The following is a 27,568-nucleotide window of genomic DNA, read 5'->3' on the forward strand; positions in this document are numbered from 1 at the left end:
TGAAATATCAGTTATAAAACCACACTTGGTGGCTTACCCCTAGAATCCTAGTGCTCAGGAGGATTGCAAGTTGAAGCCCAGACTGGGCTATGTAGTGAGACCTTGTCTCAAAACAAAGTTATAGAAACAAATGAACCCAATGTTCATTCCAAACCCATTTCACTTCAATTCTATGTTTGAAAAAAGAGGAGTTTTCTTGATCCAGGGTCTTGCTACATAGCCCAGGCTGACCTTGGACTTGGTGCCACCACACCCAGCTATCTTTGAAAGTTCTATAATTTGAATGTCAGCCTCAAAAAGAGTCTCAGATTTAGAACTTTCATTAACACAGGTACTTCAAACTGGGTGTGGTAGCACACACCTTTAATCCCAGCACTCAGAGCAGAGGTAGACCACCTCTATGAATTCCTGGCCAGTCTGGTCTACCTAGAGTTTCAGGCTAGCCAGGGCTACATAGTGAGACCCTGACTGGGCTTCATTTCTTTTCTTATCCCTGGTCAAAGTTCCCTCAAAATTCTTGCCATTTTACAGTTAAGTCATTGGTCAAGCATACTACCATACTGTTTCAGTTAGGTTAGTGTCTTATCTTCTAATAGATTAGGCTTCTGTGTCCCCAAGTGAAACTGAATATAAAAGAAATACAGAATTTCTCTTATTACAAACTTAGGGCTTGCCATCTTGGAAAATAGTTGGCTTCATTTTAAAATCTAATTAATGCTTGACTGCCTGGTCATCAGTCATCAAGGCCAAGGGATCAGCCTGACTCTGCCTCCTCCAGCACTGCAAATATATGCACATGCTGCTTTGCCTAGTTTGGGATTAAACTCAGGCCCTCAGACTTGCATGGCAAGCACTTAACCAACTGAGTTGAACCCCAGCCCCTCTCTAGGGGTTTTATTGTTCATTTATTTTTATTTTTTAGGTATATGTTTTATAACGTGTGTAATTATCTGCAGAGAACAGAAGAGAGCTTCAGATCCCTTGAAAGTGGAGTTAACAGTTTTTAGCTGCCATATGGGTGCTGGGAACTCAACCTGAGTCCTCTGCAGGAGCAGTCAGTACTCTTAACTGCTGAGCCATCTTTCTAGGTCCATTTTCTAGAGGTTTTTAAACTGTCGCCTAATTGATTTCCAGAAAATATCATTAGCAGGTGTAATAAAACCTTGAAACTCTGACACCTAAATTCCTTTCTACTTAACAAAAACGTACTGCGTAAAGGCTGTTCAAACTAAAGAAATGCTTGTTAAACAAGTGGATTTTCTGGTACCTTTTCTCATCTCCTAGGTCCACTGTGCTTTAAGGCAAACTAAATAGCCCACAAAAAGGTATTAATAATGGTAGAAATAACCAACAAAATCTGAGAAAAAGTGTGTAGTACTTAGGGAAAAAAAGATGGATGCTTCATTCTGGGACACTTCTAAGACGCAGTTATGGAGAAGTAATGGGCTGGTTCAAGTTTCTTTTTAAATTTCAATGTTATTAATTTTACCTTAGTTACCTTATTGTTAGAACACTAGCTATAGCAGTTCATACTTACACTAAGCTATGTGTCAAGCTCTGTACATCTACCCATAACTCTAGTATTTATCTCTTTTATGCAGTTCAGTTGTCTTGAACTCACTGTATAGCCAAGGATAATCTTGAACTCCTCCATCTCCCAAGTGTTGAATTACAGGCATGTGTAATGTACATATAGTTTTAAGTTCTATTTTTTTATTTCTTCTTTTTGAATTTATTTTTACGTACATTAGTGGCTTGCCAGCATATGTGTAGGTGTACCACAGTAACACGTGTGCAAGCCAGCCATGGTGGTACACAACAATCCCAGCACTTGGGAGGCAGAGGCAGGTGGATCCCTGTGACTGGTATATATAGTGAGTTCTAGCTGGAGCTATGGGGAGATCCTGTCTCAAAAACAATCCCTGTGTTCATGTACATGTGTATATGTACATACTTTTGTGAGTATATGAGCAAAGGTATGCATATGTGGAGGTCAGAGACAAGCTCAGGCGTTTTCTGTTGCTGTCCACCTTATTTGAGACAGAGTCTCTTGTTCAATGCTGTGTATGCCAGGCTTGCTGTCTCAGGCTTCCAGAGATTCTCGTGTCTCGGTGTCCCATCTTGAGCCCTCTGAGATCACAGATGCACATATCTGACTTTTGAGTGGATTTGGGGGTGGGGGAAGTTGAACTCAAATTCTCACATTTACATGGCAAGCGTTCTCTCCACACCCACTCTGTCATCTACCCAACCCATTAGTACTGTCTTATCCCTGTCTCCCCTCCCCTAGGCAGCCAAGAAGATCAAACTAGGACCTTGAGTATACTAGGTAAAAGCACTCTATTACTAACCTATACACCCCTTATCCCTGTTTTACTAAGGATAAAACAATTAAGAAATTAGCCAAGGTCATTCAGCTCTATCTTAAGTGGCAGACTAGACCAAGACCATCTGATTCCCAAGTCTGTGCTCCTAACCATTCCCTACATGACCCTTCAAAATAAGATCAATGGAGCATCAGCTCCATGAAGGGGAGACTGTTGAATGTGCTGCCTTGCCCCTTCAGTCTTAGCAAAGAGTGGAAGTGGAGAAAAAGACAAAGGTAGTAGTGCTCATGGGCAAGTAAACCAAAGGTGTCTCCCTCTACAGAGTCCTAAAGCCTGAAAAAAAGGCACTTACTCAGAAAAGCCTTTCCACTTCAACAGATACTCCACTTGCCCCTTAACCACGCGCCTGTCTAACACCTTTTCCACGACATACTCCTCCTCATCCTCTGAAGAAGAACTATCGGCTGTCCTCTTGGTTTTCTTTCCCATGTTGCACGCTGCTCCACCTGAAGGACTAAGGCCACCAGGATCCTGCAAAGGGGAGAGAAAATGGTTACAATCCACTCAAGGAGTAAAACTGTCACTTCTTGATGGGACGGATGGTATAACACAAGTAAGCCGCATACCCTTCTCCTGGGTCTACAGTTACTTTACAGAAGCCTAAAACTTTCATTTAAAATTAACTTAATCAAGCCTTACTTCCCTAGCTACAACTTTCTCTTCAGTTGAAGAGAACAAAATTATGAGATGGAACAATTGTCTAACTCCTCTCATTTCACATTCCAAAAATTAAATAGCACAGTATGTTTCTACTGACCACTTCTGTGTCCATTTATGAGCCAGGAGCTCAAAAAGAAATGTGGAAAACCTTCAGTTAAATGAACCACGACAGAATGAAAATCTTTTCCTCCGAGGTGTATAAAGATTTTTATAAAAAAGGGAAAAAATACTCCCAAATACCAAATATAACTTTTCTGTACTCTGAGCATCTTGACCAGTTTCTTAGCACAACAGAAGGCCTGCTGGGGCATCTTTCACCACATTTCCAGTGACTCGGTACATTTCCCTTAAACAACCTGATCTTGTCCCTTCAGAGCATCCATCAAGCTCACAAAACCAAGAATGACATCTCAAATACACTAAGCCTCCTTTTCAGCAAGCTCATATGGGGACAGAAGGGAAGAGAGGAGTGGAAAAAAAAAATCAAAATGAGTCACTGGACTATTCTGTAATTCCCAGAGCTCAACTAACCCAAATAGTTGAGGAAGCTCTCAAGTTGACTTTGGGCCAAATGAAGAGGAGAAGAAAGAAGTCTGGCCCCAGACTCTGCATCAACATGAAGACTCCTCAAAACACACAGCAACCATTCATCGGCCACAGGCCCCAGGCAAACCCAAGCAAGGCAGCACAAATGGAAACTGAGTTAAGCTCAGAAATATGCACATCAGGGGGTGCTCAAAAGAGAACCTAGTTTTCAAAATTCCCACACTGTTGTTGCCATAATCACTTTTAAAGAAGTCTTCCTTAAGCGTGTTCAACGGTGCCTATAGCCTGGATTACAAAATAGCAGGAATTGTTTCCTTGGCTGAATCCCATTGTTACTTTGCTATAATCTTTAAAGATGTTTTCAGTACTCTCTAAAATCTTCCCACCTTGATCAGAAAGCCAATTTCAGGAATAAGAAGGGTTAAGCATAAAAAGTTGCATTTATCATTTACTCCGATTTACTACATTTTAAGAAATCATTACAAGAATAGTGTCAGAAACCCTATCTCTAGAATTTAATAGCAGCAATAGGTATGCCCACTCAGAAACTGCTTGTATTCATTCCTAGCCTTTAATAAACTAAGTTTTTGTTATAACACTTTATTTGGGAAAGGAAGCATGGGGGAATGTATGTAAACGTTTTAAAATAATCTTTCCATGAATTTAGAAGAGATTCCTAGGTTTCAAAAAATGTAACTGATAAGGTTTATTTAAAATAGTAGCAGCCTCCGACCTCACCAGAGACAGGAAATGTCATATTCCAGAGAGAGTACCCCACCCCCACCTCACTCACCTTGGAATTTCCGGGAGCTGAGCAGTTTAGGTCAGAGCGCTGGGTTAAAACCAGCCCCATGTTGAAAGCATGCAGTTAGGCATTGTGGTTATGGCCTCCCCTGCCTCACCAGAAAAACAAGGATTTACATATGTGTTCTTCAGTTTGAGGGAGGAAGAAAATCTTCCCTTATACCTTCATGCGGAAGAGACACCCTCAAAGTAGGTGCATGGGGGTTCCCTCCTTTACCTACCGGATCGCCCCAGTTCTTTCTTTCCCTCTGGGCTAACAGGAGGGGCCTCCCCTCCCAGGTCTGGGGCTTGGCGGGCTGGCAGCTCCCCCGCCCCCACCCAGCTGCCTGGGCGCCACTGCGCAGCTGTCCCAGTCCGTTACCATGGCAACTGGCAGCCGTACTAGACAAGTGGGGGGAGAGGCAAATGGAAAAGTTAAAAGGCTTAACTTTCCTTTTCAGCGAAGACTGGGTGAAGAAGTTGGAAGGTACCTCCCTAGGCATCAAGGCTAAGGCATTCGGACCTCAAGGGTGTGAGTTCTTTGGTTTCAAATCCAAAACTTAGGCTTATTCCTCTAGAAGCACTGTGAATTAATCAATAGCATTTTAAGACCACCTAACAAGATTACAGCTCACAGGAAGGGGGAGGGGCAAGTTAGCTCCATCGCCAACAGATCAGTACAAACCACCCCTAGTCTAGTAGCCACAAGCATTTGGACAAGGTCTTTTTCACCACCTGTCATTACAGCTAATTAAAACTGTTTGGGAGAGAGAAATATTTTAATGATACTATATAACTTTTCTTGTTTGAGAGAAATTACACGGCCCTAGACTCCAAAGACAGGAGACTAACAGAACTGTTTTCTCTTCGGAAGAGATGGGTACTGAGGATGGAATCCAAGGCCTTCCACACACAGGCCACTGAGCTACATACATCCCCTACTCCACCAAGAGCCTTTTAACTCATTTACAGGTGGGAAAAATTAATCCCCTACCAGTTCAGAGAGAGAAAGCAGCACATTGGCCACATCCGTTATGGTTAAATTTAAAATATGTCTTGTTAGTTATTTTTATATTATAAAACATTTCTTAGTAACTATTACCCTCTGGTACATTATAATGTATAACTTTAATAATCCCTGATACTTGAGGAAAGGCCATGATAAAACAGAGACCATTAACAGCAGGTAGAGACAGGAGGATCAGGACTTCAAGGCCAGCCTGGGCTACATGAGACTGTCTCAAGAAAACAGCGATTAAGATACATAAATAGTCCTTTCATCTGGCTCTAACAAACAGTTTAGAGAGCTAACCAAGTGCTCTACCACTGAGCTACACGCTCAGCCCAAATGGAGACTGGTTCCATACAGTGAGGACAAGGGACAATCAAAATTAAAGGACTCCAAGTCAGCACATCACAGAGGCACTAGAGCACCAGCACTATCTATAGCTAAAGTATAGAACCAACCCAGGCGTTCAACAGAGGAATGGATAAAGAAAATGGAACTGTTTTGAAACATAAATAACAAAGTTATAACATTTGCACAAAAATGGTTGCAACTGGAGAGAATATCAAGAGAAGCCAGTCTCAGAAAGACAAATATGATTTTTCTTTTTCATTCATGACTCCTAGATACAAAAGATGATGTATGTAGAACTAAAACTGTTTAGGGGGACTAACTAGAGGGGTGCGAAACAAGGGTAGGAAGGGATGAGGGGGGATTATGCTTAACATACACACACAAAAATTTTTAGAAAAAGAAAAGGCTAGGCATTGTGGCACATGCCACTTGGGAGGCAGAGGCAAGCTGATCTCTGTGAGGCCTGGTCTACATAGTTTCAGGCTAGCTGGGGCTACAGGGAGACCCTGTCTCAGAGAGAGAGAGAGAGAGAGACAGAGAGAGAGAGAGAGAGAGACAGAGACAGAGAGAGAGAGACAGAGAGAGAGAGAGAGACAGAGAAGAGGCCAAGTGTGGTGGCACGTGCTTATAATTCCAGCACTCAGGAGGCAAAAGCAGGTGGATAACCTGGTCTATGTAGTGAGGTCCAGGCCAGCCAGAGTTATATAGTCAAGACTCCTGTCTCTAAAGAAAAGCATAAAAAAGAAAAACCTCAGGCAGAGAACGGTGATAATTCTGGCTATCAAACAGAAGTAAGAGCAAGCACAAGGAAGCTTTTGTTTTTGTGGTACTGTGGACTAAACCTGGCACATACCACATTGGTAGACAAGTGCTCCACCACTGAGCAATATCTCCAGGCTATTTAATTTTGAGACACGGTCTCATTAAGGTGCCCAAACAGTTCCTAAACTTACAATCTTCCTGCCAAGCCTCCTGAGTAATCAGCCTACACTCAACTAGCAACACCTCGCCACTGCCTCCCAGAGTGTTTTTTTATTTTTTAACTTTTTTTTGTTACTTTGAGCCTGGCAAAAGCAAAAAAAAAAAAAATTTTTTTTGATCTTTTTGACACAGGGTCTCCTGTAACCCCAAATGGCCTGAAATTTGGCTATGCAGACCAGGCTGGCCTCTCAGAGATCCACCTGCCTCTGCCTCCTGAGGGCTGGGATTAAAGGCATGTGTCATGAGGCCTGGCCTTGGTGTCCACTCTTTCCCCTTATAAAACATCAGGAAATTGGGGCTGGAGAGATGATTCAGTGGTTAAGAGCACTGGCTGCTTTTGCAGAGGACCCAGGTTGATTCCCAGCTCCCACATGGCAGCTAATAACTGTCTGTAACTCTAGTTCCAGGGAATCCAACGCCCTCTTCTGAGCTCCATAGGCATTACACAACATGGGTACACTTACATATATGCAGGCAATACACTCATACAAAAAATAAAACATCAGATCAACTTCCTCATCCTGAAGGGCACCAGGCTGAGGTCACTTCTCTGTGGGAAACAGGCTTTTTTAACAGCTGACAAATCAAATTGGGTCTGATGTCAGGAGTCGGAGACCAACCATAATATTCTTTAAAGAATGGCATGCAAGTGCCTTGTAAATCTCTGGACAGTCACAGATCAGAAGCTGACAAGGGTGGCGACACGGTGCTGACGGAATGTGTCTTATCCTAACCTTCAAGTTACAGATCTGCTCAGGAGCAGCAGTAAGAAATGAGAAATGCACCCAGACACGAGAAGGGACATACTTCTCTTTTAGACAGTGCAACCCAGTGTATTAGGGTCAAATGAAACACAAAGCCAGACGGACAATTTAAGGACTAGTGCCTGGACCAGATAAAGCATCAAGACTGGTGGTTCACACTCATAAGCCTGAGAGGAGGGAACATTCTGGTATGAGAAATGAGATACAGTTGGCAGGATGATGGAATGATTCAAGTAGAATCCAAGATACTATGGCAGAGGAAGAGGGTGAGCAACCTTATCCTTATGGAAATCTTCAAAGGAAGGAGTGAGGAACTTCTCAAGTTTCTCAAGCAAGGCAACTTTCAGCCTCCTCTTGAATACAGACAGTGCTCTCTGGTAAAAGGTTTATTCATTGTAGACCGGAGAGTCAGAGCCCAGAAGGGCAAAGAAAAGAACAGCCCCAACAACCTTCCCACCAGCAACACGAGGCAAAGTCACCTCATGGACCTCTAAGCCAGACATGTGAACAGAAGCCAGTTTTAGAAAATCATCAAAGAACTTTGTGGTGAGACAGAGTCAGACTCACATTCCAATCACTGACAAGGGATTCTTAACAGATTAATCTTTGAAACAAAGGCATGGGGATGGAGGGAGAGAATCCTATACACTGTAAAAGAAACAACTTTGGTCCCTGCCAACCCAGAACAGTGGATGTAATGGCCATTGGCTTTATCTACTTACAGAGCCAAAATACCTAGCTTGCCACTCAGCCTCTATTTTTCAATACCAGCTTGACTTTTCTTTCTTTTTTTTTTTTTTTTTTCCTTTGGTGTTTTTGAGACAGGTTCTTCCTGTACCCCAGTGGCCTATAACGTGCTGGCCAGGCTGGCCTCTATCTCACAGAGATCCATCTGCCTCTGCCTCCTGGGCACTGAGAGCGTTGGGATTAAAGGTGTGTGCCCCCCACGCCCAGCTGCCCTGGCTTTTCTTAAAGGATTCTGGTATAGCATACACATTTGGTTTCCATTACCGATTAAAGGACAAAAGCCTTAATGGATGAAAACCACCTGATGACTACTTCACTCAAATCACCAAATTATTTGGAAGTGGTGTCCAGATGCATAATCAATTAACTCTCCATTTCCTGCCTCCACCTCCCTAGTTCTGGGGTAATAGGCGTACACCTCACACTCAGAGAGAAACACTCTCATTTCTCCTCAGACCCTTGGGAAAGACAGCAGTTTAGAGTAGCTGGGCATAGTAGCATGAGTCAAAAGTCCCAGAATTCAAGAGGCCAAGGCAGAAGGATCACCATAAGTTGTACACCAGCCTAAACTAGTGTGAGACCATGTCTCAAAAAATTAAAAATAAAGCCGGTGGCACACGCCTTTAATCCCAGCACTTGGGAATCGGAGGCAGGTGAGTTCAAGGCCTCTGTGAATTGAAGGCCAGCCTGCTCTACATAGTGAGTTCCAGGACAGCTGGGGCTACAAGAAGACCTTGTCTCAAAAAGACAGAAAAAAAACCAAAAAACTAAAAATAAGGGGCTGGAGAGATGGCTCAGTAGTTAAGGACACTGGCTGCTCTCACAGAGGACCAGGGTTCAGTTCCCAGCACCCACATGGCAGCTAACAACTGTCCTTAACTCCAGTTCCAGGGGATCCAACTCCCTCTTCAGACCTCCAACTCCCTCTTCAGACCTCCATAGGCACTGTGTTACACCGGTTCACTTACATGCAGGCGATACAGTCATACAAGTAACATAAAACTTAAAAAAAAAAAAACCCCCCCCCAAAAAAAAAACTAAAAATAAATCAACTAAAGTTGGCCAGGCGTGGTGGTGCACACCTTTAATCTTAGCACTCAGGAGGCAGGCAGATCTCTGTGAGTTCCGGGCCGGCTGGGGCTACAGGGAGACCCTGTCTCAAAAAGACACCCCCCCCCAAAAAAAAACCCCAACAACTGAAGTTGTAGTTTATGGGAATAGTAAATTGTCAGCTACAGTCTTGGCTTCCAGGCATGTTCTATATAGTCCTGTTCAGCAAATGAACAGATAAGTTGACAACCATTTTAATCTGCTCCATGTCTTTGCTCTTTATGGATACTGAGGTACCAATGGTCTTAGGTATGTAACACATACAGCATAAAACTAAAATAACCTCCATAAAGATGTTTTCTTCCACTGGATTTATGATTTCTAAAGTATTGGCCATGTGGCATTTTAACAAAAAACAGCATAGAGATGCACATTACAGCTGTCCTAGCTGTCTTGGTTTGTTAAATGGGCTGATAACTATCACTCCACCTACACCAAAAGCATATGAACACCCAATTCAAGAGGAGTTAAAAGCTTTTTAAATGTCTATTTAAGAGACTGGATTAGGAAAGAGTTGAGGAGGAAGATTAACTGTGGTCGTTAACACCCCTATCATTAACAAGCCACATAGAGACAACACAAACTTTATTAATAGAGAGGAGTGTCTACAAAGGAAACATTCTCCCTTTGGCTAGCATTTACAGTTCAGGATCCTTTAGAAAAAAAAGGCTGAGTGGCTGAGGGTGTACCCTAGTGGAAGAGTGGATGTTTAGCATGTACAAAGCAAGCCTTGGGTTCATTCCCTAGCACACCCCCAAAATGGAGAGGGGAAAAAAAAGCTAAGGCACTGTTCAGTACTATTGATCATTCAAGTCCCCTGTTACAATGAACAATAAAGGGCTTTCCATTCTTTGTTTTTTGATTTTTGAGATCCTTTCTGCAGAGTCTCATTCCACTTTTTTTTTTTTTTTTTTGAGAGTCTCACTAGGTAGCCCTGGCTGGCCCAGAACTCAGATTCACTTGTCTCTGCCTCCTGAGTGCTGGAATAAAGATGTGTGCTACCACGCCTGACTGACCACTTTTTTTGTTTTTAGAGACAGGGTCTCCCTGTTAGTCCCAGTTGCCCTGGAACTCACTACAGAAACCAGACTCTCTCACAAAGATCTACCTGCCCCAGCCTCCAGAGTGCTGGGATTAAAGGCATGGGCCACCACACTTGGCATTATTATTTTTTATTTATTTATTTATTTAGTCTTTTTGAAGCAGGGTCTCCCTGTAGCCCCAGCTGTCCTGGAACTCACTATGTAGATCAGGCTGACCTTGAACTCACAGGGATCCACCTGCCTCTGCCTCCTGAGTGCTGGGATTAAAGGCTTAAGCACTAGGGTTAAGAGAGAAGTGCTCAGAGGAAAGAATGACATACCCAGAAGTATGGGTGTGGGCTTCTTAAAACAGTCAAGGAAAATAAGACAGATCCAAGATTGGATATGGGTTCCTCAAGGGAGAGCTGCACTGCCCACTAGCATATTATAAATGAATGTGGACTACAGAACCCTGTTCTCAGAACTGCTGACATGTTAGTTTGAGAAACTAATACCTTTAGCACTAATACACAAATTCATATTATCTCATAATAAGGTAATAAGGTGTTATAAGTTTTTTTTTTCCTTTTCAGTAGAATCTACTGAACTTCTTCACTCATGTCAATCCTCATGCCATTTAGTTAGGGCACATATAAATCCAACCACTGGACAAGAGGTTATATATCCAACTGTTCCAAGATTTATGGGAAAATAGGACTTGGCACCACTATGGGAAAATGTCTTCCAGATGGTCTTCCTGACAGCTCTGCCTCTGGAATGTGGGGAACTGTCTCACAGCACCCGCTCTTGGGTGGGGTCGAAGCTCACATGTACTCCTCTCAATGACTGTGATGAAGCATTACCATGAGACCTTGTCATCTTTCACAAAGAACCTAGAAATTTCTAAGTAAATCCCAAGAAAAATGGGCAACAATATTTGGGTAGATTACCATGAATATACATACCACTGTGGCAGATCATGCTCACAAAATATGGAAGTTAAAGAGAACTAAATTGCACACCCCTACCGAAACCAAACTATGGTCATAGATCATTTTTTTAACAGCCATAAAATTCCACCTCAGTCTTTGGCCTGGCCTTGTCCTACAGACTTTGGGTATCAGCAGCCTAAGGGTTACAAAGACCACTGTAGGTCATTTCAACAAATCATCTATTTTCAACAAAGAACCTGTACTAAGACAATTTAGACTCTCCTAATAATCTGTTTAGCAAAGACATTCAAGAGATATAAAAATTAACTTGCATAACCATAAACTAAAATCTCTATTCATAACTGTTGGAAAGATTTATTTAAATCAATATACTAAAATCTGATTAATACATGCTAACAAAAAAGGATCTTTTGTATGACTGGAGTAAGTATCTCAGACTGTAAAACTTCAGGGAGTAACAGGGGCACTCCTTCAACATATGGCACAATTCTGTGCTTTGCCATCACCCTGGTGTATTTGCAACATGAATTATATTGAAGTCAGAGCCTACAATTTAGATAAATAAAATCAAGGGAGTATTGAATTTTTCCCGTCCATAGAAAGGTACCCTTGGCAGCTCCTTGGCCATCTATTATGTTCCTGACCAATTTTGCTCTGTGGCAATTTAAAAGCTGTAAAAAAATACATAATGGGTGATGACAGGAGAAACAAACCCACACCAGAAGTTATTGAACCTTGCAGGTCTTTGCAAGTGTCTCTATTGACATTTAAGTATGAGTTACTATGGCACAATATCATAAAAGTGTGCTCTACACTTCAAATATATTGATAGTTAAATGCAAAGAAGGGCCACCATCAGATAAATGGCTGAGGGGATGGCCTATCTCAGACCACCCAGCTCTTCAAATGTTTTGATGTGTTACTTAAGCCAAGTAAGATTTTTCTTTTTGTCCTGTTTCCAACTACATTCCCAATTCAAATCCTATGCCAAAGGGATGATTAATATAGTCATTCTGTTCCCTTTCTAAAACTGTTTAGCTGGCTGTGGGATATTTATTGAGCGCCTATTAAGTGTCAAGCACTGCACCAGCACTAAATCTAGCCCACTCTTCCACATATCAGCTGAAGATCTTGAGTTTCTCCTTGGCTAAGTCAGTACTTTCCAAAGGTTGTTTTTTTTGGGGGGGGGGGCAGTCTTTTTGAGACAGGGTCTCCCTGTAGCCCCAGCTGTCCTGGAACTCACTATATAGACCAGGCTGGCCTTGAACTCACAGAGATCCATCCACCTGCCTCTGCCTCCCGAGTGCTGGATTAAAGGCGTGTGCCACCACACCCGGCCAAAGGTTGTTTTAAAAAGGGTACAGGGGCAGGAGAGATAGATGCTCAATGGTTAAAAGTACTGGCTGTTCTCACAGAGGACCTGGGTTCAATTCTCAGCAGCCACATGGCAGCTAACAACCTTCCATAACCCCAGTTCCAGGGGATCCAACACCCTCTTCTGACCTCCACAGGCACTACACAACACAGGTGCACTTACATACATACACATAAAATAATAAAATGTTTTTAAAAAGGGTACTACATGGATTGAGATCGCAGCTGAGTGGCAGAGTGCTTGCCTGGCATGCACAAGGCTTAGGGTTCAATCCCCAAAACCATCAAACCAAACCACCACAAAGGTAACATGATTGCCAAACTAGTGGTGGCACTCAGGAGGCTGAGGCAGAAGAATCACTGAAAGCTCAACACTAGCCTAAGTTAAGTAGTGAGTTCCAAGATAGTAAGGGCTACATTGTAACCCTGTTTCAAAAGGGGGGAAAAAGGTTACTTAAAAGGCAAAAAAAAAAAAAATAGCCCCAGCTGTTCTGGAACTCACTATGTAGAACAGGCTGGCCTTGAACTCACAGAGATCTACCTGCCTCTGCCTCCTGAGTGCTGAGATTAAAGGCATGCGCCACCACACCCGGTTCAAAAAATATATTTTTACATTATGTGGTGATGGGGGTGGGGGAGACTGGGCACACCTATGCTACCACCTGCCCCATGAGGTCAGAGAACAACTTGCAGAAGTTGGTTCTCTCCTTTTACCATGTGGGTCCTGGGAATCAAACTAAAATCATCAGGCTTGGCAGTAAGTATATTTACCCTCTAAGCCACCTTGCTAGCCCCAAGGGCAACTTCTTAATACTGGATAGACCAGGATTGGAATAAATGGACATGGGTCCCATCCCAAGATCACTAAAAGATCAAGGTAGACAGCTCACTTAACTGTAAGGGCATTAATTATTCCCGATTATTTCATTTGTCTGCTGTGAGAGAAGGAAAGGGGAGGGGAATCCCCTGGAGTTTCCATTGGACGGGAAATAGTGGCATTTTTTAATTTTTATTTTCTTTGGAGGAGGGTTGAGGCTATGTCTCACTACATAGCCTAGGTTAGCCTCAAACTAGCAGTAATCCTGTTGCCTCTGCCTCTCTCAGGAGTGCTGGGATTACAGAGGTACAACACCACACCGTTATCTTTATTACCTTCTCAACAGTCTACAGGATTAACAATGATAGCAGTGTTCTCATTCCAAAAACTGGTAAATTTACATCTTCTGTTTTTCCTGATTTATCCATTTTACTGTTCTCAAGTAACTTTCAGTTTGAGTTTTCAGATAAGCTCTATGTAGCCAAGGCTGGCCTTGAACTTATATGATCCTCCTACCTCAGCCTCCCAGACATACCACCCTGCGTAGCACATTGTTTAGTGAGTTTTCTTTATTGATGGTGGTCCTGGAGATCAAACCCAGCCAGGACCTTGCATATGCTAAGCATGCACTCTACCACTGAGCTATACTCCCAAGCAGATGGCTTCCTGTTTGATTCATGTGAACATGGTATTTGCAGTATTCTAAAATTTGGGAACTTCAGATGTGTTTTTCAATTTCTAATTTAAATGCACTTAGGTGAAAATACATACTTTACATGATTGAATCCTTTTCAGTAAGAATTTTTTAAAAAATGTGTACGAGTCGAGCGTATTACATGCATGTATGCAAGTGCACCCGTGTTGTGAAATGCTCACAAAGGACAGAAGAGGCTATCAAATCCCCTGGAACTAGAGTTACAGACAGCTGTTAGCTGCCACAGGGGTGCTGGGATCCGAACCTGGGTCTTCTGCAAGAACAGCCAGTGTTCTTAACCTCTGAGCCATCTCTCCAGCCCCTTGAATAAGAATTTTTTTTAAAGACCCAGAAGATGGTTTAAATAAATATTCCAAATGTAGTACTTGAAAACATTTTGCTATTATTGTGCAAACTGTTCTACAAATGTCAATTCTATCAAACTGGCTGATAATGTTGTTTTTTAAAAGTTATTTTTAAAAGGCTTATTTATTTCTATTTTAAGTGTATGAGTGTTTTGCTTGCATGTATTTAAGTGCACCACATGCATGCAGTGCCCATGGAGGCCAGAAGAGGGCACTGGCTCCCCTGAAACTAGAGTTACAGATGGTTGTTAGCCACTGTGTGGGTACTGGGAACAGACCCAGATCTTCTGTTAGAAGGTGTTATAGGAGCTGGATGTGGTGGCTCACACCTTTAAACCCAGCACTCCGGAGGCAGAGGCAGGTGGATCTCTGTGAGTTCGAGGCCAGCCTGGTCTATGTAGTGAGTGTCAGGCCAGCTGGGGCTACTGGGAGACCCTGTCTCAAAAAGACACAAAAACAATGTTATAGATGCTGAGCCATCTCTACAGGCCCTTAACTGATTTTTTTTTCTAGACATTTGTTTTTATCAATTAGACGTATTTAAATTTCAGAATATAATCACAGATATCTATTATTTCCCCTCTATCTTTTCTCTTTCATGTATCATGAATTGTTTTCTTGCCATGCTGAGGATTGAACCTAGGGTTTTGTGCACGCTAGGCAAGCACTCTATCACTGAGCATTTATTATTAGCTGTATACACAAGACTATTATGTCCTCTTGATGAATTAAGTCCTTAATTATCTAACCTGCTGTTATTTGCCCAACTTATCTCATAGGTCTGTTATGGAAAAATAATGAGAAAGCACTTCGAAAACAAAGGTAAATGTTTGATAATAAAGAAGTTAAGAAGTTAAAAAATAACTTCAATGCATTTTCTGAATCATCTAGAAGTTTATCTATGCTTGTCTCCAACTACTCATATAAATGAGGTTTACTATGCTTTATCAGATGTTTAGACATAGTTTACTGTTGTAAAACACAGGACAAATTAGCAGTATATTACCCTCTGCAACTCTCTGTGAAGTGAGTCCTACTGATTTAGGGATGAGAAACAAGGCACATGGAGTTCAAGGATTTGCCTCAGAAACAACTTAAGATTTCCCAGCTTGTGAGCTGACCTCTTTAGTACAGGGCATTTCATTCCGACATAATTATACCTGCTGGCTCAGATACAAACTTGCTTTATTCTAAGAAATGTAGATTACAATCAGAGGAGTGCTTGAATTCAGTCTGGTTCCTCTGCTCCAGGGGAAAAAAATAGAGGATTATAAATATAACTCAATCTTGAAGCAACCCTTTCAAGTATACCATGTAGATCTCATGCATTCTAGTGGGTCCTTCCTAGCTATGAAGCACAGTGCAACAGGCACTTAGTTAATCTGAAAATTAAAATGTGAAAATCCTTAGTCCTCCTATGACCTAATTTAAGATGGAAAATCTGTCAGTGTTTAATTCTGATGAACTACTTACTATTACTGGAAAGGAAAATTCCAAACGTGCAGCTTCACCACGAAGAGAGAACAATGGTCCGACCCTCACAGAAAATCTTTTTATTTTTATGTGTATGCATGTATGTAAGTGCACCCATGTTGTGCAATGCACATGGAGGTCAGAAGAAGGCATTGGATCCCCTGGAACTGGAGTTACAGACTGTTGTTAGCCTCCATGTGGGTCCTGGGATTTGAACCCAGGTCTTATACTTCTGTAAGACCAGCCAGTGCTCTTAACCCTTGAGCTATCTCTTCAACTCTAGAAAATCTTTTTTTTGGGGGGTCTTTTTCAGACAGGGTCTCCCTGCAGTCCCAGCTGACCTGAAACTCACTAGGTAAACCTGCGACTGGGGATGTAATTCAGTGGTAGTACTTGCCTAACATGTTTAATTCCCAGCAGTGGCCCCTTCCAAGTGGAATAAACTCTTACAAGCCTGCAGTGCATTGATACAGGAACCACAGAAAGTAAACTTTAAAGATCAATAACTGTGGGCTGTGGTACAGCCCAGTGCTGAGAATGTGCTTAGCAAACGCAAGGCTTTGGCTTCAACCTCCAGCACCCAATCAAAAAACAAAGAACAGAATTGTGCCTCAAGCAACCCAAAGAATGTCTAAGACTTCTACTTTTGTTTTTTTGAGACAGGGTCTCACTATGTAGCCCAAGCTGGTCCCAAACTCACCATCCACTGCCTCGGCTGCCCGAGTGCTGAGATTACAGTTTTGTTCCACCATGCCTGGCTTTTGTGTTTTTCCTCATCTCAAAGGATAAATTGAGGCAACCACAGGATACAATTTGTCCAAAAATAAACTGGCAGACCTGAGAAGACAAACTCAGAAAGGTCTAATATTTACATAGCTGCTAACAAGAACACTGTAGGTTTTTCCACAAACACGCTAGCTGGTGAGCTCCTGGACAGACTAAACATAGGCAGCAGTTGTCACTGTGGGTGTTCTGCCAGCACAAGTGTAAAGTTGTCATCAGAAATGAATATGTGGCTTCAAGTGGCTTACAGAATCCAACAAATCTGTATCCTGCATTGTGCATAAGCCAGCTCGTCTGAGAATGACCTAGACATCTATCAGTATACCAAGTTAAAATTGTCATCTATGAGGAAGAAAGCAAAATCAAAGTTTATGTCAAGGAAAAAAGATGACTGCTCAAAACTCATGAACAATGCAATGAGCCACACTGAATCAAGTGGTATCTCATGTCATTTATGGCTCTTAAAAATCAATATCCATAGCATAGCTTTGGCCTAATTTTGGGTAAATACAAATAAAAACTGATCAGATAAAAGGACAAAATAACAGCAAAACTGACCTTTAGTAAATAGTTATTTAAATAGTTGGCTTTAATCAAAAACATGCTCTGTAGTTACATAAAAGCATCTAGGAAAAAGCAGAAAATGGCCTGGGCCTGTAGTTCAATCCCCAATATCATTGGAAGCTTAGGAAGGATAGTCACAAATTTGAAGCCAGCCTGGGTTTGAATGAAGCCCTATCTCAAAAAACAAAACAAAGGGGGCTGGAGAGATGGCTCAGCAGTTAAGAGCACTGGCTGCTCTTGAAGAGGGGTGGGGTTCAATTCCCAGCACCTATATGGCAGCTAACAACCATCTGTAACTCCATCTGTAACTCCAGTTCCAGGGAATCCAATGCCCTCTTCTGACCTCCATGGGTATTATACGACACCGGTGCACTTAGATAATACCCTCATACACATAAAATAAAAATAAGCCAGGCATGATGGCACACACCTTTAATCCCAGCACTCTGGAGGCAGAAGCAGGAAGATCTCTGTGAGATCAAGACTAGCCTGGTCTACAGGGAGACCCTGTCTCAAAAAGACCAAAAAATAATAAAATATTTTAAAAGAAACCCTCCAGTGCCAATAAACAAACTCACTAACAACCATCTGTAACTCCAGTTCCGGGGGAATCCAACGCCTTCTGACCTCCACAGCCATTGCATGACACGGGTGCACTTACACACATGCAGGTAACACACTCATACACATAAAAATAATATTTTTTTTTTTTAAAAATCAAAGGGCCACCAATCAGTATGTTATACATAGTTGATAGGAATCCCTCAGTGACCTAAGATGATACCAAGTGGTGGCCTATTTTACAGATCAGTTTCAAATGTTCCCCTCAAAACTAACTAAAGATCTATAAATGCCATAGAAATCTGTTCAGTCAGTGGAAACTGACCAGTTTCTCTCTTTCTTGTCTGTTCAAGGGAAGAAGAGCTTAGGCAGGGTTTCCAGTAGCCTGGGCTGGACTTGAACTTCTGATCCTCCTGTCTCTATTTTCTGACTGCTGGGATTAAAGGTCAGCATCAACGTGCTAGATTTATTCTGTCCTGGGGATGGAACCCAGGACTCCATGTATGGTAGGCAAGCATTCTACTGAGTCACATCTTAAACCCTGAATTGACCTGATTTTTTAAATAAATGAAATAAATGTTTCATGAAACTTGCTTGAAAGTGTTTACGACAGGATCAGACACACCCTTAATCCTACCACTTGAGAGGCTGAGGCAGGATTGCTTCAAATTCAAAGCCAAACTAGGCTACACAATGAGTCCCCCAAACCGTGTTGAAACAAAAAGGCATGTGAGGGCCAGGCATGGTGGCCTGTATCTCTAATCCTAGGACTCTAGGAGCAGAGGCTGGAGGGTCTGTGAGTATGAGGCCAGCCTAGACAAATACCAAGTACCAGACCAGCCAAGGATCCATGTTGAGACCCTGTCTCAATTTAAAAAAAAAAAAAAGCAAAACCAAAGCCAGAGGCCCATGCCTTTAATCCCAGCATTTAGGAGGTAACCTTTAATCCCAGCACTTTGGAGGTAGATTTATCTGAGATTGAGGCCAGCCTGGTCTATATAGCAAGTTTCAGGCCAGCTGGGGCTATAGGGAGACCCTGTCTCGAAGACAAAAGAAGCAAAACCAAGACTACACCTTTAATCCCAGCACTACAGAGGTAGAGAGGTGGGTGGATCTCTCTGAGATTGAGCCCAGCCTGGTCTACATAGTGAGTTCCAGGCCAGTTGTGGCTACAAGGAGACCCTGTCAAAAAACAACAACAAAAAAAAAACCCACCAAACTTCACTAATATCATTGGTCTGTCTTTTATACAAAGTTGGAAAGTTCTCTAATCACAAGTGTACCTCAATATGGTATTTAAATATTGTTCCCCTTGACTCAGAATAAGTCAATAAATGATAGGATTGACAGTTAATAAATGAAAACCACTTTTTCAAAAAAAAAATCTGGTATGTGTGGGCATTACCAAACCAGAGACAACAGGTAAAACACAAATCTAATCAAAGGTCACTGCCTATGATCCAGGGGATGGAGGGCTCTGTCCCTAACACCCTTTTCACCCCCAGTCAGACATCCTGAAATAACAGCAGAAGCGGGGGGGGGCCTTAGGAGATCTTTAATGTAAGGACACAGTAGAGGGGAGAAAGAGTTCCTCTGAGAACTCGTGATATATACAGGATGGCTGGAAACAAAAGAACAAAACCAAATAAATGATTCCATTTTTTATTAAACTTTAATGATAATCACCTCTGCAAAGATCTGGACATTAGATATACAACAGGCCTCGACCTCACTGAGTCCAAAGACTCAGTGAAGCCCCAACCGGTTTAGTCTGTTTTCTCCAAGCCTTCCTGACAGCACTGACCTGCCGTTTCTTTCTACAATTTCAAGTCCCCGGCGCCCCCCTCCTAGTCCCCCAAGCCTAAGGTGAACCGTGGAACGCACCGAAAGAGGAAAAAGGCTCAACTTGGGTGTAAAGGAGCACAACATCCGCTTTCCTCGAGGAGGTGAACCGAGAGCCAGTGTGGCTACAACGTGCACCCCACAAACCCAAGTCTCAGAGCTTTTTCTTTGGGGGACCCCTCCACCTACAGAATCCATGCGTTTAACAAGGGCTACCCACGGGAACCCAGCCGCTGCTTCCCGCAGGCCAACCCAACGCGCGCTTCGGGCTCATTGGCTCCCAGAGCCGCTGCTCAGGCAAAGAGAACCCACCTCCCACATGCCGATGACCCAAGGGCGAATCAGTCGGCAGCTCAAGGAAGACCCAATTGGCCTGCAGAGCCGCCAGTCACACGCCTCGGCCCTCGACTCTTTGGAAAGTGCGGGACAGAGAAATCCCGCCCCCAGGACTCCCATTGGTTGGCCGGAAACACCGCGGCCCCTGCACTGTCGTCCCCGCACACCCCGCGGTCCATTCATTTCGCACAATAACGGGCCCAGCTGGAGCCAGTTCAAGACCTCGTACGGGTGGACAAGACTCTCTGCTACTTACCCGGGGTCTACAGTGCTCACTCACACTAAGGCCTGCCCGATTCCTCTGTGGTAAAAGCTGCAACACAAATCACCGCTACCGCCGCCTTCTGCGCAACGCCAACCGCCCGCCAAAACGGATCCCTCCCTGCGCTTGCGTAACCAATCCTGGGAGCGGGGCTTTTTTTCTCCGCCCATAACGCCTGCGCAAAACAGGACGCAGCTCCCGCTACTACGCAGGCGCGGTAAATTCACCGCCCTCTCCCGCCCGCCATTTCACGTGTTCCAAACGGCAGGCGGAACTTCTTAATACGCCTGCGTAAGCTCGCCATTTTACTACAGATGTGCTCATTAGATGGTCGTTACAATAAAAAAAAAATGAGCCGGCAACAAACTACTTTTCTAACGAATACGATTAATCGCGTTTTTCCAAGTGAGGTTGTAATGTCTGCGTGTAAAGAAGTTTAAAAAGGCGATTGAAGACTTGGATATATTCAAATATGACTGACAGGCGGGCTAGCCAATCAAAGTGGTTAAAAAAAAAACTTCTCAGGCACCAATACTCCAAGGGGGGCGGAGCCTACGTAGAACGCCCAAACGGATGCCGTTTCTTAGCAGTGCGGCTCCATGGACCAATAGTGAGAGAGGCAATTTCAAAGGTCCAATCAGAGCGAGGCAAGGGCGGAGTCTACCAATGCCTAATGCGCGGAGGCGGGATAAAAAGGCAGGGCTGAAGGTAGGCTGGACGATACGCTCGCTGGCTTATTCCTTTCTGCCTGTTGACGCGGCCGAGGAAGCATCGCCGAAGCCTCTCGTCTCCTCCCGTCATGTCTAAGTCCGAGGTGAGTGCGGCGTACTCTGCGGCCTCCGCGGTTCCGGGGCTCTGGGGGGACAGGACCCGATCGGATCGCGGACACCGGTACTCTCGGGTTCTGTTGGGCAGCGGCCGGGCTGGGCCTGCGCCTCCCGAAGTGCAGGTCGCCATTTTGTCCTCTTCGCCATGAGGCCGCTGTCCGCCATCCACAAATGATCACACCCGGCTGTGTACTCCAGGCGAAGCGCTTAGACGCAGATGATGCGGGTTTTGTTTATGTCGGTTTTTTTCTTAGCTTAAACGGGCGACTATAGCAAAGAGTTACTAAGTGTTTCGTGGAGATTTACCACGCCGACCCGTGTCTTTTGTTGCGCGTGCGTCCGGAGTAGGGGCGCATGCGCCCGCTGCTACAAAGTCCAGCACCATCCCTGGGGTGTATCGAGGAGCACGTGGCCTGAGATGGGAATGAACAATAAGTGTGGCGGATGTTAGTGCGTGGTGCTGCCTGTCCCACGTGGGAGCTGAGAGGTTCCAGCCCCGCAGCTAATCCTTTTCTCTCCCCTACTTTAGTCGCCTAAGGAGCCGGAACAGTTGCGGAAGCTCTTCATCGGAGGGCTGAGCTTCGAAACAACCGATGAGAGTCTGAGGAGCCATTTTGAGCAATGGGGAACACTCACCGACTGCGTGGTAAGACTTGGAAGGGACAAAGGCAGCAGACCTAGCGGGCGGTTCTCGACTGCATGCTTTGTGAAGGTGGTTAATGGCCTAAAGCAAAGCGTTTGCTGGAGGCTTTGCAGCTCTGATCTGTACACGAGGCTGGAGTGTCCTGTTGGCCTAACTCAAAGCCGGAATGGCTTCCATTTTGAGGTCAGGTTTCGTGGGGGGGGTTGGGGTTTTTTGAGGCAAGGTCTCGCTATGGCCCTGGCTGGCCTTTAACTCTGAAATCCTCCCAGGATGTTGGGATTCAGTGTTGGTTGCATTAAATTCACAGGTCATGAGAGATCCAAACACCAAGCGTTCCAGGGGCTTTGGGTTTGTCACTTACGCCACTGTGGAGGAGGTGGATGCAGCTATGAACGCAAGGCCACACAAAGTGGACGGAAGAGTTGTGGAGCCAAAGAGAGCGGTGTCACGAGAAGTGAGTGGTTTTCTGGTTTTTCTTTCTCGTCCTCATTTGGAAGTGTGGTTGATTTTGGAGTGTTCAAATGATAACTGAATTGGTTTTCCTCTTGTTAGGATTCTCAAAGACCAGGTGCCCACTTAACTGTGAAAAAGATCTTTGTTGGTGGAATTAAAGAAGACACTGAAGAACATCACCTACGAGATTATTTTGAACAGTATGGGAAAATTGAAGTGATTGAAATCATGACTGACAGGGGCAGTGGAAAGAAGCGCGGCTTTGCTTTTGTCACCTTCGATGACCATGATTCTGTGGATAAGATTGTCAGTAAGTGTCAGCTGATTGTATTTTACTTACTTAATTCTGAAATCCACATGTATACTAAGCCCTAAAATTGTTTCCCCTTGATATTTTTAGTTCAGAAATACCATACTGTGAATGGTCACAATTGTGAAGTAAGAAAAGCCTTGTCAAAGCAAGAGATGGCTAGTGCCTCATCTAGCCAAAGAGGTATGTTTAGATTTCTTAAAGGTCGATATGGGGCTGGGTGTGGTGCTGCACACCTTTAATCCCAGCACTGGGGAGGCAGGGGCAGGGGCAGGCAGATCTCTCAAGTTCAAGGCCAGCCTGGTTTACATCGTGAGTTCCAGGCTAGCTGTGGCTACTGTGAGACCCTGTCTCAAGACCAGAAAGGGTCAATTTGAATTACTACTGCAAGCTACAACTTAACGCTTAAATTTCTCTTGAGGTCGAAGTGGTTCTGGAAACTTTGGTGGTGGTCGCGGAGGTGGTTTTGGTGGCAATGACAATTTTGGTCGCGGAGGAAACTTCAGTGGTCGTGGTAGGTGTTAATTTTGCAGCTTAAATTAATAGCTACTTACCTGTATTCTGGTGATTATAGTTTACCCAAATGTGATTCCCACTGCATAGAAGTTAGCCATTGTTAAATAATCATATTCAAAGCTATAGCTTTGAGGTTGGGTGAGACACACACCTTTAATCCCTCCCTGCATGGGGGGGGGGCATATCTCAGATCAAGGTCACCTTTAGCTACAGGGAGATTGTCACAAAAAAATAGCTAAATTAAGCTTTGGTTTCCTCCAGGTGGCTTTGGTGGCAGCCGTGGTGGTGGTGGATATGGCGGCAGTGGAGATGGATATAACGGATTTGGCAATGATGGTAAGTTTCTTAAGTCTAAGTTTTTTGGTGACCTGTAACTTTAGAATAGGCTAGTAGAGACTAAAACTAGTGCATGGTAAAATTGAACTCAGCCCTATAATCCGCATGCTGTGAGCAGGCCATTACACTTTTATAGATTTTTTTTTTGTTAAATACTTTTATCTTAATTGAGAAGAATTGTATTCTTGTAGGTGGTTATGGAGGAGGCGGTCCTGGTTACTCTGGAGGAAGCAGAGGCTATGGAAGTGGTGGACAGGGTTATGGAAACCAGGGCAGTGGCTATGGCGGGAGTGGCAGCTATGACAGCTATAACAACGGAGGAGGCGGAGGCGGCTTTGGCGGTGGTAGTGGTAGGTATCCAGTGATGCAAGTCCTTGGTGTGGTAGCTAGATTAGCTCTTTAGAGTTTATGCCCCTATTAGAGTCTGAGCTCTTAAAGCGCTGTGTGGTACACTGCATGGTACACTAGAGTAGGCTTGCTGTGCTACCTCCTCCTGGCTTTAAGCTGGGGCCGCCTCACTCCCCAAAAAAATAGATGGTTGAATGGATAGTGGTGTCTTCAATTGAGTTAGCGTTAGCACTGTAGCCAGATTTAGAATCTAAATTCCTTTGGGACTTAGGCATTTAGTTGATGTATCCAAAAAACCTGATTGCACTGGCCTTGGATACATAAAGGCCTTAAAGACTGGAGAGAGTACCTCATGGTGAGTCAGGTTAATTCTCTAAATGCTGGATTATTCAACTGAATGCCTTGCTCAGAGAATGAAATTCCAGAGATTTGGAGCCATCAGTTTGGGAGGAAGGAAGGTTATATGATACAACCTACTTTATTCTGGACGCTAAACAGAATGGGGTGCGTCACATACTTAACAAAGCCCTCTTTTCCATTTCTAGGAAGCAACTTTGGAGGTGGTGGAAGCTACAATGATTTTGGCAATTACAACAATCAATCTTCAAATTTTGGACCTATGAAGGGTGGAAACTTTGGAGGCAGAAGCTCTGGCCCTTATGGTGGTGGAGGCCAATACTTTGCTAAACCACGAAACCAAGGTATAGTATATATACTTGGCAGCAATGGAGGGCTCACAGTTGAAAATTACCCCCAAAAGACAAATTGGAAAAGTCATGTGAACTTTCTTATTTTAGTCAGGGGCCATTTTGAACAGATTGGGTTTATCTGGTAGAAGCTGTGCTATTACATTGGCACCCAGTGTTAAAACAAGTATTGCTTTCAGGTGGCTATGGTGGTTCCAGCAGCAGCAGTAGCTATGGCAGTGGCAGAAGGTTCTAGTTTACCATCAGGTAAGTACTCACTTTTTTTGTGTGTTGATTTGATTTTTATGATTGCTAATGAACCCAGTAACCCTAATGTAGCTGAGCAGTGCAACATAGTTAACATTATAATTGCAGTAAAATTTTGGATATTAATATGCAGATCAGCAAAATTTGTGGGAAACAACTTGCTCTATTGGATTGTAGCCTTGAGTCTTAATATGTTTAGATTAACAACTTTATTCCATATTGTTCAACAGGAAACAAAGCTTAGCAGGAGAGGAGAGCCAGAGAAGTGACAGGGAAGCTACAGGTTACAGCAGATTTGTGAACTCAGCCAAGCACAGTGGTGGCAGGGCCTAGCTGCTACAAAGAAGACATGTCTTAGACAATACTCCACGGCGACTTTTCACCCATGCTGTTGATTGCTAAATGTAATAGTCTGGTCATGATGCTGAATAAATGTGTCTTTTTTTCTTAAATGTGCGGTGTAAAGTTAGTCTACTCTGAAGCCATCTTGGTATACTTCCCCAACAGTGTGAAGTTAGAATTCCTTCAGGGTGATGCCAGGCTCCATTTGAAATTTATTTATGATTGCTTGGGTGGAGAAGCCGTTGTCTTCATAAACCTTGGCATAGTTGAACTGACAGTTACTATTGTGACCTTAATGAGTTTCACCATGGAAGGGTCACCCAAGCAACATCACAGAATTGTTCATAAAAAAAATGGTTGTTGGCACATCCTATGCAATATCTAAATTGAATCATGGTACCAGATAAAATATTAGGTGGGAATGAAGCTTGTGTATCATCCATTATCGTGTGTAATCAATAAACGATTTGATTCTCTTGAATGGAATGACAACTGTGTGGATCTGGGACTGGCAGAGATTTGTTTGGACTTTCCCTACCCACTACCCCTGATTAAGTGTCAATGTTTCTATCACAATGCAAGTTCAAAGCTCTGCCAGAGGTTAGAAACCAGCTGCTGGTGAATGCCACCCCCTAAGTCCATAGATTAAAGTGAAAAGTATTAGTAAGAATTCTAATTACAATAAACAGGCTACATAGAAGGAAAACTGCAGTTTTATTGGGGGAAGGGGAGGCCAAGGTTTTCTAAGTCAAATTATTTGGAAATTAAAATTTTGAATATGAAGTAACACTACCATGTAATTTTCTACTAACTGCAGTTTTCCTTTTGGCATTAGATCACACAGCTATCCTAAAGTGTTAATTGTATAGAAACTGAATACAGATCAGTTAATATTCAATAATTGTTATTTGTACTTAGATTCTTCTGAGCCTCCAACTTGATACCCGTTTTTAAGTGCCATTGTATCTAGTAGCATAGATGATTTGTTCATAGGACTGTATATTCCATCCCATGGGTGTGTTTTACATGGAAGTCTGGGGAGGAGGGTGTGGGGTAAGTGGGTGGCTGGGAGGTGGTGGGGTGGGAAAGCATGGATGATAGTTCCATGATACTGGCTGAGTTTGCAATAGCAGGTGGAACCTTAACTATTGAGGGAGTTTGCAGATACCTCAGGATTCGTGACAATGCCTTTAAAGATCCAGGAGATGTTCAGCTACTAGGAACTGCTAGCAAGCATAGCGCGAATGGCTTCGAGCTCAGAAACTCTGCAGCTGAGAGTAGACACTTGTGGTATGTGGAGTACAGATAAGCCAGGGGCAGGCCACGGCACCTCCATGAAAGCTAGGAGGGAGTGAAGTTTGAGTGACCATCGCAAGGAGGCAGACGAGAGTAAGGCACACCTGACTCTTAGGACTAGCAGGCAGAACCAGAAGGAAAGGTTTTATTGCTATGCTGGTAGGTAAGAACAGATTTTACTTACATCCATATAGTTGTAAAAATCCAGTTTTCTGTTGGATATTTTTTTTATTTAATGTTTTGAGCCAAAACTAGTCCAGTTAAGCTGCAACTTGGTTTTTCTGGAGATGAATTGTTTAAATTGATACCCTATTACTCCCATTTGAAGGAAGTGAATACATTATTTCTACTCTGAAGATATTTTTTGCCCTTTAATTATATTTTATCTTCCTTTGACCCATTTTCTTAAAACAGTGGCTCAAAGTAATACATTAGAAACCTTTCCCAAAAAATGGTGGGAGGGTGGGTGGATCATTAATGGGAGGTGGGGGGAATAGCTTAAAGATGGGACTTGTTCTTAGACAAGGCTAGTTCTAAAGGTTGTTTGCTTTTCTAGGGAGGAATCTGCTACAGGCTAATCTGCTGTTTTAAAAAAAAAAAAAATTCAGAAACTTCTGCCCAAGCTCATAGCTAAAAGGTAAGTTTATGATCAGTGAGTACATTGGTTTCCCAAGGTTAAAGACAGGCTCTCTGGGTATTACAGGAGTGAGTGGGTGGACCTGAAATGCAGCCCTGATTGTGCTAACAGTCATCTTCTCTTGCAGGAACATCCTTGTGAGGACAGCCTTTGTTCTGAGCTCTACTTGATTCTCACTGCCATGCAGTTTAGCTGCTCTGCAGCTCTAGAATCATTCTATTTTTGTGAATGGATCTTTTAAAAAATAAACTACATTTAATTTAGTTCTGTTTCTTGTTTCTTTTTCCCCTTCATGTTTATGGTTGGCTGGATACTGGACTGTGTCCCACTTCAACATTTGGGAGTGGGACATGTAACTGTGGGACATGTCCCATGTGAATCCAAGTGCTGGATTATAAAGTATTGCCACACCCAGCTGAAGTGGGGTTTATAAAGTTTAAAGAAAGGTTACATGTTTTGCTTTAATCAAACTAACCCTCAGTCACTATTGAGGGGTTAAGAATAGTGTGCCCCAGGAAGGTCT

General features: G+C 43.3%; 2 protein-coding genes across 8 annotated transcripts in view; one reads left to right on the forward strand and one right to left on the reverse strand.

Moving 5' to 3' along the window:
• Cbx5 (chromobox 5) overlaps nucleotides 1-20,534 on the reverse strand; it is a 33,961-nt gene extending 13,427 nt beyond the window's left edge. Inside the window, exons 1-3 of one of the 5 annotated variants that reach the window (XM_029566531.1) lie at nucleotides 4,619-4,650; nucleotides 4,387-4,486; nucleotides 2,680-2,858 (exon numbers count right to left, since the gene is read on the reverse strand). In XM_029566531.1, coding sequence (XP_029422391.1) covers nucleotides 2,680-2,858; nucleotides 4,387-4,446 — 239 coding nt within the window. In that variant the 5' untranslated portion in view covers nucleotides 4,447-4,486; nucleotides 4,619-4,650. Of the gene's footprint in view, nucleotides 1-2,679; nucleotides 2,859-4,386; nucleotides 4,583-4,618; nucleotides 4,727-20,378 lie in introns of those variants that run through there. The other 4 variants (XM_008839070.3, XM_008839079.3, XM_008839062.3 and 1 more) reach the window with 4 other exon arrangements.
• A 524-nt stretch (nucleotides 20,535-21,058) lies between these two features.
• Nucleotides 21,059-27,039, forward strand: Hnrnpa1 (heterogeneous nuclear ribonucleoprotein A1). Of its 3 annotated transcripts, none has more exons than XM_029566550.1 (11): nucleotides 21,059-21,198; nucleotides 21,741-21,857; nucleotides 22,162-22,308; nucleotides 22,407-22,617; nucleotides 22,708-22,800; nucleotides 23,039-23,131; nucleotides 23,395-23,469; nucleotides 23,661-23,819; nucleotides 24,363-24,518; nucleotides 24,704-24,770; nucleotides 26,965-27,039. In XM_029566550.1, the coding sequence occupies exons 1-10, from the start codon at nucleotides 21,184-21,186 to the stop codon at nucleotides 24,757-24,759; spliced, it is 1,122 nt and encodes a 373-aa protein (XP_029422410.1). In that variant the 5' UTR covers nucleotides 21,059-21,183; the 3' UTR covers nucleotides 24,760-24,770; nucleotides 26,965-27,039. The 3 variants fall into 3 exon arrangements, with proteins under 3 accessions (XP_029422410.1, XP_008837314.1, XP_008837331.1); XM_008839092.3 differs by lacking the exon at nucleotides 26,965-27,039 and adding an exon at nucleotides 25,001-25,137; XM_008839109.3 differs by lacking the exons at nucleotides 23,661-23,819; nucleotides 26,965-27,039 and adding an exon at nucleotides 25,001-25,137.
• Nucleotides 27,040-27,568: the final 529 nt, after the last annotated feature.

Source organism: Nannospalax galili, unplaced genomic scaffold (assembly GCF_000622305.1).
Source record: "Nannospalax galili isolate Female #2095 unplaced genomic scaffold, S.galili_v1.0 scaffold251, whole genome shotgun sequence".
Lineage (NCBI taxonomy): Eukaryota > Metazoa > Chordata > Mammalia > Rodentia > Spalacidae > Nannospalax > Nannospalax galili.

Excerpts from the sequence above, each read along its gene's own strand:
- Hnrnpa1 (XM_029566550.1), top strand. Across the intron at positions 23,820-24,362 it reads CGGCTTTGGCGGTGGTAGTG|GAAGCAACTTTGGAGGTGGT; the intron begins GTAGGTATCCAG and ends TTCCATTTCTAG. Across the intron at positions 24,519-24,703 it reads TGCTAAACCACGAAACCAAG|GTGGCTATGGTGGTTCCAGC; the intron begins GTATAGTATATA and ends TATTGCTTTCAG.